Source organism: Erithacus rubecula, assembly GCF_903797595.1.
Source record: "Erithacus rubecula genome assembly, chromosome: 12".
Lineage (NCBI taxonomy): Eukaryota > Metazoa > Chordata > Aves > Passeriformes > Muscicapidae > Erithacus > Erithacus rubecula.
The window spans coordinates 11,890,138-11,903,211 of NC_136664.1; the positions used below are offsets into that span (position 1 = coordinate 11,890,138).

The following is a 13,074-nucleotide window of genomic DNA, read 5'->3' on the forward strand; positions in this document are numbered from 1 at the left end:
ACCTGGCACTTTTCCAATGGCCTGCCATAGCAGACAGTTACCAAGATTGTGCAAGGACTTAGAAATAAAAAAATATCTACTGAAGATGCCCAGCTGGCCAATGAAGCCAAAACTGGGGAAAGACTCAGGAATGAGGCGTGAGCTCCCACTCCTGGTTGCCTCTGTGTTCAGCATCAGGTTGTCTCAGCACCCCTATTCACAGCACAGGAGGAGGACAAAGCTGGCTTTATAGCCTGAGTCTGCCCAGGGAGCAAGGGAATGTCCCTATGCACTACATCTAATAAATGAAGGGCTTCAAAGTCCCTTGGCTGATGTCATTTCTTGCACAGGGTGTCACAGCCTTGGCCTTTGAGCTGGGACATTCATATCTCCCAGCTGGAATGCAGCTGGCATCCCCAAGCCTGGCTGTGACCTCCCAGCTCAGAGAGCAACTAATTTTTCTGAGCAGTTAAGAAGTTGCACATTCATCTGCTCCCGAGGTTTAACCATATCAGTATCCTCCACCTCCTGCCTCCCCCATAGTTTTTGTCTCTTGTAATCATTTTTTCCTCATATTCCAGAAATCCCTGCTTTGCTACCTTGACAGTGATGTTATCATCAGGTGCTCTACATCATGCCACACTCATGAGTTTTACATTCCTGTGACATGCCAGACTTTGATACAATTACAGCTTGGCTACATATCTTAATTTATGTTACAATATTGCTGCAGTGATATCAGAGACAAATGTTTAATTCACAGAAACTCCGTTTCTAACTACAGTCCCTGAATGCAAACAGCAGACTTCAGTATTTTTTCATCAATTTCTTAGTTCATAAAAATCAATTTTTGTAGAGTTTTTACACTGTACATAAAAGACTGTGGCATCAATTAGCCTTAATTCTTTTTTTTTTTTCTTTTTTGGAAACCTCTTTGTAGGAAAATCTCATATTTCAGCAATTTGCATTATCCACACAATCTGCTTTGAAGTTCTAAGTTATGGTAAGAAAAGGATCCACTTATCTGCACATAAAAAATGTTCAAAGCTTATAAATTCCCTGAAACAGATGTACATTATCATTGGATTTGCCTTTCTCTCTTTGCTGTTGCATGGCTAATAGAGTTTCATGTGCCCCCTCACATCCTCCCCATTTAGCATCTTTTCTCTACAGAAGCATGCACCCTACTGTGCCAATCCACACTTCAAAGATTTCTGTCTATCTATTAGAAACAAAGCACAAAGTGAGAACATATGGCCCCTTTTAAATTTCCCACATTTAAGTCAATATCGTTTCTTTTCTCCTTTGGCAAAGAAACATAATAAGGTTTATCTTCTCCCTTCCTAAATCTGCTGGCTCTCTCAAACTGCTTGTGCCAATTCAGCAGTTACTTTGCAGTATCAGACTTGGCAGCACATATGAAAACAAAATCTCTAATTTTTTAAATTGCTTTTATTTCTTCAGATCAAGAAGATGCATTTAAATGATGAAAAAGGACAAAATGAAACTGCACACTTTCAGATAAGTGGATTTTAAACCCATGAAAGGGCACAACAGAAAGTCAACAGCAAAAAATTGTCTTGTTCAAGTTCTTTTTATGGTGACATCTTTCTAAACTGACTAAAGGGATGGAAGAGCATTCTGGAATCTTATTGCACCTGCTTGTCAGTGTGCCAGAGCCTCCACAAAAACCCAGTGCTGGGGGGTGATGAGACACTGACACCTCTCTTGAGGACAAGGAACACTGAATTGTCCCAGTGACTTTGGCTCCTCAGTTTTCTCTGTTGGCGTCACAGTGAACACACCTCGTGTGCCAGGCAGGAGAAATTTGGGACCATTCCTTTGGAGTGGCTCCATCCTGCACATCCCTGGGGAGATGAGTAAGAGGGCATGCTCGTGGGGAGATCTGCTGTTCAGTGGATTTCCTTTGCTGTTGCAGCCACAGAAGCAATATCCAAAGGAACACAGGCTCCAAGTAAAACAAACTTCATTAACTATTGTTAGAAAGATCAGCAGACACATAATATCCTGTGAATGTCGAATTCCTGATTCAATTATAGCAAAAGGGATTGTAGTGGTGATGTTTTTAGCAGAGAAAGGAAAGTCTTGCCCTGCTCCTGAAAACACAATTATTTGCTCCTTTAATTCATAGTTGCCAGCTAAAATGACTCCGTGTTTCAGGCTCATAGGATATCAAGATTGTAATCTTTAAATTAACTTATTTTAGCATCCATTTATTAGACCAGGAAAGTTCTAATAAAAGCCTGTCCCTAACCAGTGCAACCTCTCAGTGTGCCAGGGCCCTGATTCCATGAGGGTATAAATTGAAATACTTCTGTTGGTCCAGGGAAGCTGCACAAAATTTCCAGTGAAACCTATGGAAGTCACATGCTCAGAGCCATTGGACGTTGTGGTCCTAGCAGATGGCACACTCAAACAGCAAATTGTGATTATAGACATCAAAAGTCAAAAATATTCCCTGAAAAGGCTGTAAAAGACCAGAGGAATGTGAGGCCCACAGTGCTGCCTTATTGCTTCCCTTCATACTTTTGCACTTACTGGAAACTCCGAGTCTCTTTAATTGAGCTTTTCCTCCCCTCCACTCCTGGCAGGGTGAGAGGGTTAATTGCTTTGGACTGAAACATTACAGTTTTTGTACTCCTGCTTCCTGCTGGCACGTTGAGTATGCAGAGATGCTGAGTGCAGAGCCCCCAGCTCTCAGAGCAGGGATGAGAACAGCTTCAGACCTCCCAAACATGGGATGAGAACAGCTCCAGACCTCCCAAAAATGGGATGAGAACAGCTCCAGACCCCCCAAACATGGAATGAGAACAGCTCCAGACCTCCCAAAAATGGGATGAGAACAGCTCCAGACCTCCCAGCCGTGGGTATCTATAGAGCACCGTATCTGTGGCTTTGAAAATCAGCACTGGCCAAGTGAGACCTTAACACTAATTGCCACAGCATTTCACTGTTTATCTTAGTCGAACTAGCATTACCAGTCATGGTTGTTAACAACCTCAAGTGGCACTTTATTCATCTATCAACAGCCTTACCCTGTGAACAAGCAAGCAAAGAACTATAAACACCCACTCCAAAGTCACTCCGTAGGTTTAAGCTGAAGCCTGCGGAAAAAAGGCTATTCACAGATCATCAGAGAGCAGACAAAATACAACCTCCAAACCGATGTTTTAATCTACAAAGTTTTATTTGTCTTTTTAAACTTGTAAACCATGAAAAGAGCTTATCAAATATCTGAAATTAGTACAAGAAAAAATGATGAATCATAGCAAACTGCATTTGAAAGGTCCAAATTCCAAGACAAGCATGGGGCTCTTCTGCTTCCATTTATGAAGCTGAAAACAAATTGGGCCCAGTTTGTTAGGTGTTTTATTAGAAAATTCACAAAGCCTCAGCATGCTGTGCTTTGTGATAGAACAGAATGGGAAGGAGTAAATGCAAGAATAAGCACTCAGCACCAGAAGGATCTGAGCCCCATATCTTCATCCACAAAATACAACACCAAAGGACTACACACATCCCTTAGCTGCTAGTTTTTAGAGGCAGCTTTGTCTCTAGGCACTCAAAGGAAGACAAACATTCTCCCCACAGAGAAGTCCTAAAAACCAGAAAGCACCATGCTCATCATTACCAGTATGCCTGCTATTGTTAATGTCTGTCCATCACCAAATTACAAAGCCCCTTAACATTATGTCTTCAACATCCTTAAAAAAACTTCTGGAACTTTCAACTCCCAGACCACAGAACACCAGCCTGATGAGACAACCAACAGGCCCAATCTGTCATTCCTTTTGGTATAAACATTATCCTTTGTGTCAGTAGATTTCACAGGCATAGTTAGTGCTTAGTGTTTTGAAAAATCACAACACATACTGAAACTTTGGGTAACATTTGACCAACTTTTGTGTGTTTGTAATCAAAGAGAAAAGAACTGCTGTCACTATACAAAATGTGTTCTAAGGAATATTCAAAACACCTGTAGAAACACCTCTGCTTCCAAAAACATTTCCCTCAGCTTGGACATGGACTCAGGGAAATGGGGATCCTTCCTCATTCTGCCATAGCCCCAGTGATTAAATGCAACTTTCCTGCCTTGAGCCTCCCCCTGCACGCTGGAGATTCACCTCTTATAGAAAGTCTTTCAAGTTTTCCCAGTGAAAAGCATTCTACAAACTACTGTTGGTGCTTTACGAGCAAAAACTGTACCATAAGAGATTTACTAAAGTAATATGAATGAAAACTTCTCCAAACAGCCTTTTCCTGCCTCTGGTGTGCCTGCCCTGCCCCTCTGTTGGAGTTCTTTGCTATCCCTATGCTCCTCAAATCTTTCCATCCTTCCCTGGCCAGTCTTTCTTCACAGCTCTAACCCTCACAGCAATCTGCCCAAACAGTCCTTAATTCCTGCTAGTGTAAAATAAAGAAATTAGAAGACTTCCTCTGTATGACTCCTATCATTTTAGCTCATTTAGGATTGAATTATCTAGAAATATATAAATACAAAAGTAAATTAAAGCATCATTGAAAACCTCATTATTTAATAACTATAATCCAAATAAGATGCATTTCAATGTATATAATTTGTTTCTCTTTATCTGTTCCTTTTAGATCATTTTAAGCATATTTTAAATGTGCACAGAACAACAAAAAAAATCCCAAAACAGAACCTTCCAAATCAAATCAATTCAACATCTGTTCAAATATGCAAACAAAATACATTATTATGTCATAAATAGGGGCTGGTTTTGCTGATAAATGTGTTAGGAAAGAAATCTTCTTCCAGAAGCTATTTAGAAAACACATTAAGTTATATTTTTAATTCAAGGATTTTCAAACATGTTTCTGCTGGTATATTAAAACAAAAAAACTAAACCAGAGAAGTCTAACAATTAATAGGATGCTGAATAAGACTTGGTTCCCAGCAAAGCCATGAATAAATCATGTTTGAAAATGTATTTTCAGATCTTGATGAATTGCATCAAGGTAATTAAAGGTGAGACTTGATTAGCTGACATGTTTCCAAACATGAACATTCTTGCCTGTACTCCAGGCAAAAATTATGGTGAATGTTTTTGCAAATTTTCTAGCATGATGAATTTTTCTCAAGTATAATCTAGGCCCAAAGGGGCCCAACTTTCCTGTTAATTGGAATACAAATGAAATCTGTCATTCAGTAATTGAGGTACACGATGACATATGGAGAACAGTATGCATTCATCAGAGCTGTGTGTTTATGGGGCAACTTGTGGACTGTGGAGCACACACAGTGCTCATCCCTTTAGAACAAATCACCTCTGCCAGAATCCATTTTGTTCATTCAGTAACTCTGCCAGAGGACACACACACAAATATATATATATATATATATATATATATATATATACACAACACACACTTACACACTTTTAAAGTACTTTTCTAAACACTGCTGTTCTAAGCTCACAATGACTAGAGCAGAAAGACCATAATAGAGGTCATATATTTGGTCATATATTTGGGCCAGGTGAATCTGTACCTCATCATCCAAGGGCAGAACTGGGTGTCCATTTCTAAAAATGGCTAAATGACATGTGGCTGCTTCAAAGACATTTGGAAGTGCCTTGAGGTCCTCCAATGACATCAGTGTAAAGAGTATTTGCTGCTAATCTTAATTAATTTACCAGCTTGATCTCTTAACAGCAAAACTTCCATTTACTATTAGCAAACCCATCAGCAGAAAGTTGTAGAAAAAAATAAATACTGAAGTTACTGGCTGCACATTATGTAGACTTCCAACCCACCTTCCTGGAATGAAGTTATAGGCACCCTGCTGCCAGTGGGAACCTGCCAGCCTTGCCAGAGATTTCACTGGGACAGAAATTTTACTTCACAGCCTTAGCTTTGGTAAATTTGTATTGTGGTCATGGAGTTGTGAGAAGAGCCTAGCAATCCTTCTTTTCAAAACATTGTCCTCCCCAGAATTGCAGCTGGTAGAGATAAGCAAAATTTTTCAATTGAATTTTTTCGGCAAATAGTGCAAACTTCAGGATTGACTTCATTTTGCTGAACTGCCTTGTGTAAAAACAGAAGAAGAAAGTGAAAAGTCTGGAGTTTTCATCTGAAATTACTTAATGCCACCCCATTTAACTTTTCAATATTAACAATATACTCAACTCTGATATTTTTTCTTTGGAAAATAATGTTTTGTTTAACCAGAAACTAAAGTCTTTCAAATTTTGATTCAGCTATGGTTTTGAACAACTTAAAACAATATTTATTTTTTTTTAAGGAGAAATTTTCAGAATTAATAGCAAGATGAAATATCAGTTACTCAACACAGGTCCAACAGCAGGGGACAAGAAATTTGACTTTGAAACTTGATATTTAAATATTAGACCAAAGCATACCCAGTCTATACGTAATTTCCTGATCCTGTTCCCAAAATTGTTAATGCAAGCTCTTTCATCAGTGGGATCTGCAAGCACTGACAGCAATTGCAACAGGCCCCTGAAATCCACAACAAGAAGAAAGAAATATACTTTCTGAACTAGTAAAACTTTAATTAACAGGGGGTTCTCTTGGCACAGTTTTTGCTGTTAAATAAATAAAGCATTTAGTCAAAACCATCTATATTTACTATACAAAATACTGAAAAGCAAACATATTTAAAAGATACGGAAATTTAAGGTTCTGTGAAAAGAAACTGTGCTACATGTTATTCACACTTATAATGCACATAACACAACTGCAACACAGTATTTAGATACTGTATATTCATATATGGCTGGTGTAGTTTTCATAAGGGGATGCCATGTTATTATAATGTATTTGTGTTTCACAGACTCTGAGCAAGGCAGAATTTGTCTTTTGGATGTCAAAATATAATAAACCAAAACAAATCAATGCCAGGCTGTAACAAATGGTCAGTGGTGTTCCATGTCAGGGTTCACTTGGCACAGCCAGGACTGCACACTTCTCAGGCAGATGGGATTTTGGTAGTGGTGCTCTTTTCTTTTGCAGCAAAATATCTTGGGGAGAAGGAGCAGTTTTACTCCTTTGCTGCCCTTTCTTAGAAAACCCCACAATTCTGAAAACACTCGAGTTTTCCAGAATATTTTCTGGCTTTCAGCAACAATCTGAATTTTTAAAAAATTGACTATGAACAATTTCCACCTCCCAGCCTTTCTGGCATATGCTCTTCTGAAAAGAGAACAGCTTTAATTACTTCTTCAAAACAAATAGCATGGCATCCCTTCTTAGATGGAATGTACACTGTGTGTTTGCATGCGGTATAATGTAAGTCACTTGAATACATCAGACTTTTTAACACTATAATATAAATAAGCTTATTCCTTCTACTAGACATATAAATGCCTTTTTTTTTTTTTTGCAGTCCATAATTATATATACATTGAAAAAGAATGATACACAAGCAGCAAAAAAGGCTTAGACTAGAACAACTCAGTGGTAACTAACCAAATTCGTGGCGTTTTCATATTTTCAACACAGAAAATTCTGCATATAAATATTTTTGGACTTTAGGAATTTAAAAATAAACAGAACAGTATAGTTGTCACACAGATCAAACACATTTTAAAAACATTTTGTTAGATTTTACAGAACACGCTGTTGACAGCTAAAAAAAGTAAAATAAAATAAACCAGATTTTTTAAAGGGGACAATAAGTCTAAACATCTGCTGATCCAGGGAGACAAGAGATGGACCTAATTACCATGAAGCAGTGATTCTATTCCAATTCCACAAGAAGGCAAGGCTCCCACTGTTCTTTACAAGGAGATGTCTCTGTGTTCTTAGAAAGGACAACATCCCTCTAAAACTGGTCAGCAGTAAGGTAATACCCCATTTTGGACTGATCAAAACTCTAGTCAGAAAACAAAAAATACCCTAATCATAAAGGGCTTATAACAATGTGGATAGTTACATTTTACAATATATACTATTGACAAAATACCACAACATTAAAAATAATTAAAACCAAAAGCAAATACATTTATAGAACAATTATGTCTTTATGTAGGAGTTCTCTACTTTAATGTTCCAAAAGAAATGTAGGTGTTTTCCAGTCATTTTCTACCTGCAAAATGGTGATCTGTACAAAACCCAACTGAATCTATTTTAAATCTGGGCTCCACAGAAAGCAAGACTTCAATGCACTGACCCCCCCCTCCCACCCCCCCCTTTTTTTTTTTCAACTTTTCCAATTTTCTTTTGGCCTCAAATTTCTCAGCAGCCATTAAGGTCTTGTGAGTGTGGTCTGATTCTCCTTCATGGAATGGAAGCCCTTTGATATGGAAAAAGTAGAAGAATCCAGAAAGATTGTGAATGAAATTTTTTATACATGTGTCTGAAATGGAAGAAGCACGAATTGATAGGTGCTTGGGAAATTCAAATTGTAAGCACCAAGAAAATGCCATGGAATACGTTTCTAAAAAGTCACTGTTGTGGAAAAAAACAAATATAATGTTAATATTCAAACCACAGATTTCTAAAACACAACAAAATGTACCTGAGAGTGTGCATATTTATATATATATATTTATATTTATATTTAATATATATTTGCCAACATTTAAAGTGAGAAAGTATATTTTCCTCAATTCTTTCTCAAAACAAAGAACTGTGGATTTAAACAAAACAAACCCCCCCAGTCAACCCCTCTCCTTCTCAAACCCCCATGAATGATACTTATGGCCCAAGCACTAAAGTCTAGTGATGCTTTGGAAAACCCTATTTCACATCCTCCTCTTTTCAAATGGTACCCAAACAGAGTGGAGAATAAGCAAGAGAAAAACAACAAAAAAAGAAGAATATTTAAATATTACCCAGTATATAACAGACTGTACTTGTGCCAATGAAGAATCTCCAAGAAAATAAAGTGTAAGTCATACAAATGTAGCCCTGTTGACAAGCTTAGCTAATATTTCCTTGCAATTAAGTTGATTTGAAAGGATGTGAACACAAACAGGCTACATGAACACAGTATATTAAAATTCCCCCCTGTAGCACATTACAATCAATAAAAAGAAAATAAAATCTGAATAATACTAGAGGTAGCAGCTGTTTGTATTTTCCATTATCTGAGTATCTCTGGAGTCCAACCCTTGGAACATTGCTCCCCTGATGAAAGGCTTGTGTGCGATCAGCCGGCGTACAGCAGAGTGGAAAGCTCGATGGCTGCAGGAGTGTTTGAAGTATCTTCCCGAGTACAATGGAAGCAGGACTTGTACAGAAGTGCCTTGACGACCTGTATTAAATCACAGCTCAAAAAGCTATGGCTGTTTGCTGTTTTACAAGCCATTAAAAAAAAAAAAAAAAAAAAATCCACAAGGTGTTTGAGTAAGCTATGCAGTTCCACAACATATAAATACGGTGAGATTCAAGAGTTCCATATAACCTCTAAAATATAAGCTAGCTGAATATTAATGGAGTAATGATAGTATTAGTCATAGTTCTGGTGTCACAAGAATGCATTTCCTTCATTTGGGATGATTCTTGGAGGATGTTGGTGGGATCTCTTCTATGTCTGGTAGAAGTGGTGGTAGTGGTGGTGGTGCTCGTGATGGTGGTGGTGCTCATGTCTTTGTATCATTTGTCCCACTTGGCCTTCATATAAAATGACTGTGGGCAGGTCTCTCACATGCTCCTTTTCCACAACTGTCCCTGGAGACTGGAAGGTTTTGCACATCTGGTGATTCTCCTTTGCCCTCTGCTTATGCTTCTTGTGGATCTGCTGGGACTGCAAGGGGAGGTACGGGAGGTTCTGGCCCAGCCGTGCACTCGGGGAAGCCACGGCCAAGGGCACCCCTTGGAAAGGTTTATTTCTAACTGCCCTTCCTGGATGCACAGGGGCGACATTTTTGCCCTGGGCTTTGGGAGACCTCACAAAGTGCTTGTTTGAGTCCTGGTTGCGGAGCCTCTGCTGGATTTCTGCAATCTTGGCATACGAACTTTCAGCCAGACTGATGTGGTTTGGATCCACCACTTGAGATTTCCTATGGTGAGCATGGAAGGTCTCAGGCTCATGAGAGCGGGATCTAGTTTGATTCACAATTCTGCCTGGTGGGTCATGTTTTTGAGCTGCTGGAGGAGATCCTAGGAAATAACAAGCTGAGTTAGTCATCTAGTATTTCAAAGTTTTAATTAGTAGCATGCAGTTGGCAGGGATAGCATTATCGGCAGAACAAATTTTTCCTAAGGAAGTGAATGCAATTATAGCTGTCTAGTTTAATTACATTTAATAATTCTGGCCAGTAAATAATACACAAATATGAATACCTATTTAGAGAAGACCGAACATAAGTGTGTGTGTGTATGTGTATTAAAATCTTTATGTTACCAACTCTTGGTTATCAAATTAAATGTGAGTGGAATAGTAAAATCCTGGCAGAGGGCAGGGAAATGAAGGAAATCCAAATCTCTTTGATTTGAGGACTAGAGCCAAAATTCCAGGTATGAACACACATTCTCCTATTTTTGGGTCAGTAGTGAGTACAAAATATGTGCTGGTCTCATCTTGGGGAAAAGTTCCAACATCCAAAAGCCAATCCTTGCCTCACCCGTAGACTAAACTTAATTATTTAGATGCAAAGATTGTTCTCCTAGGCTCAGCTCCAAGTTTAGCTAAACAAACAAGTACATCAAAGCAGCCTTGCAGCACATTAACCATTCTGTTGTGATACCACCTTCACCAGTAATTATCCTATTGCAGTATTTACAGTCCTGTTCCTGAGTCACCACAGACAGATCACACATCTTCACAATTCACTGTCCCTGACATGGAACATGCAGCTGAAGAAAGAAAACATTATGAGGTTACAACATAAATTACCTGGCCCAAACTTTGATGTGTAGTTTTCTATTCCTGCAAGATCCAAATAGTGGTTTCTCCTTTCAATGTTCTCATCAACACAATGACGATAGCACCCACTTTGCTCTGGATTGTTCTCACTCTGGTGGTATCTGTCAGCAGGAAGCAAAATTACAATTCAGCAGAACTTCTTTAAAGTTCTTATCACCATCTGCAAACCAACAACTAATGGACCCTTTGAAGTGACAGGAGCTGCTCTCAAAGAAACAACAAACACTTGGAATTCTGGATGACCAGATCTGCTGTGACGATAGGCCTAAACTGACTGTTCCTTCCCCTCACATAAATCAACCCTGATGTTGTAAAGCAAAGGAGGCTTTCAGATTGCATCACATGTGCAAAAGCAAATAAAACCACTCCTAGCACTTATTACTTTCTGTCTTGAGGCCAAACCATTCAACTCATTCTCCAATGTGGACATGCCAAAGAAAATCTGCTGTTTGATTCGTGATCATTCCCACCACTGTGAGGAAGTGCTGGGGTAATCCAGATAAATGCTCATGTTCCTGCTTCAGAAAGACAGGCAACAGCACAGGTGTAGTGAGAGAGCCTGGGAAGAGAAGGTGTTGGTAGGACACTCAGAGGTAACTGCTGCTTTCCAAAATATAATTAATAAGGTCAGATCAGACACTGGCTTTAGAATCTCAACTCCTTTTCCTGCTCAGCTTTGCAATTTTATTTATAGCAGAACTATTTCCTGAGAATGAATATCTGAAATACCATTCATTTATGAGGCAGAAAAAAACATCAGGCAGAAGTTTACAGTATTGTAGCCCATAATGCCAAACAATTTAATTCAGCAATTTAAATGGGAAGTCTGCAAATATGAACAATATTTTCAATATAAAAAACAGGATAAGCAGAAAACTCTGAAGTTGCTGTTTGTCATTCAGACAGTTCAGTCTCCAAGACCAGGAGATTGGTTTTGCTATTTCTCTGTGCAAGTGCACTGATGTCAACCTAACACCAGAATGTGGCCTTGCATCCTACACCAGTTGCTAAATATGGGCTCTGTGCTGTATGGGGCCCAGTACTGTGCTTTTAGTCTATTAACACATTTCCAAGTTTCCAGAGGCTGCTGATCCCCCTGAGCTCTGGCACAAATGGCTTTCCTGGTCCAGCTTGTACTGCTCAGGGACATTGCAGAGCTGAGGCCCCTCGTGTCTCTGTCAGACACAGCTCTGCAGCTTCTTTGATAAAAGTCACAAGACTTGACCTACCTGGAAGATCATTTTGCTCTACTTTGATAGAGGCAGAGTGTCTTGAATGGAGGAGAGTCTGGAAAGCAGGTAAGGCTTAAAGACTCTGAGTCAGCTCTGAACTCCAGAAGTGACATGGGATACTCTCAAAATAAAAAAAGGGAATGTCCAGATATTCTCTAACCAACTCAGCACCTTTCCTATCTCAGACAAAACTTTACAGGCTGTTACACTTTAGCATGTCAACACATAAGATCTCTGGGGCTAGAACAGTTAGGCTAGAACTGCCTAATTGCAGTTGCCAGGCATGAATCACCTACACAAACCACTGGGACTTGCACACATGTGCTGAAGACAATGCACAGTTAACCCAGAAAAAACATCATTGAGTTTGATCCAACACAATTAAGCAACTCTGTATACAGCACTGTCTGTTGGAAATGAAGCTAACAGGGAACCTGTTATTTTGTTACTGTAATAAATTCAATCTCTCATCAGAGAGGAAAACTGATGCCAGTACTGCCACAGCCCTAAATTCTAATAACTTTCTTACATGCAAGATGACGTTCAACAATATTCATGCAAATATACACAGTGAAGCAATTATACACTGATGAGAGATGTGCTCCACTGTCAAAGGGAACTTCAAGCACTTCTGAGAACTGAAGTGTCTGGCATCCAGGCCCACAGTGCTGCAAACACATGGGAAGGCTTGGGCAGGAATCAACTGTGTAAAAATACAGTGTTGTTGCTGGGTTTGGGCTTGGTTTGGTTTTGGTTTTAATACAAAATGGCATCTGCTGAAGTGTCTGTGGAGTGTATGGAAGCCCTTTCTATAATTCCCACACTGATGTGTCATGCTGATGGCATGAAGCACACAGCAATATAGCAGGAAAGGGGATTAGAGCAGTGACAGAGCACAGGGCAGAAAATGCAGGGACATCCCCTGAAAGCCTCATTCACTGAGAACACAGAGTTTGAGTCAGCCAGGAGAACCAGGCTATCTAGCCA

General features: G+C 39.3%; 1 protein-coding gene across 2 annotated transcripts in view; it reads right to left on the reverse strand.

Annotated features, from left to right (window-relative positions):
* Positions 1 to 3,168: 3,168 nt before the first annotated feature.
* The window catches only part of NKD1 (NKD inhibitor of WNT signaling pathway 1), a 110,082-nt gene continuing 100,176 nt past the window's right edge, over positions 3,169 to 13,074 (reverse strand). For both annotated transcript variants that reach the window (XM_079315800.1, XM_079315799.1), the window contains 2 exons: positions 10,826 to 10,956; positions 3,169 to 10,089 (listed from right to left, as the gene is read on the reverse strand). In XM_079315800.1, the coding sequence (XP_079171926.1) occupies positions 9,515 to 10,089; positions 10,826 to 10,956 (706 nt within the window). In that variant the 3' untranslated portion in view covers positions 3,169 to 9,514. The remainder of the gene's footprint in view (positions 10,090 to 10,825; positions 10,957 to 13,074) is intronic.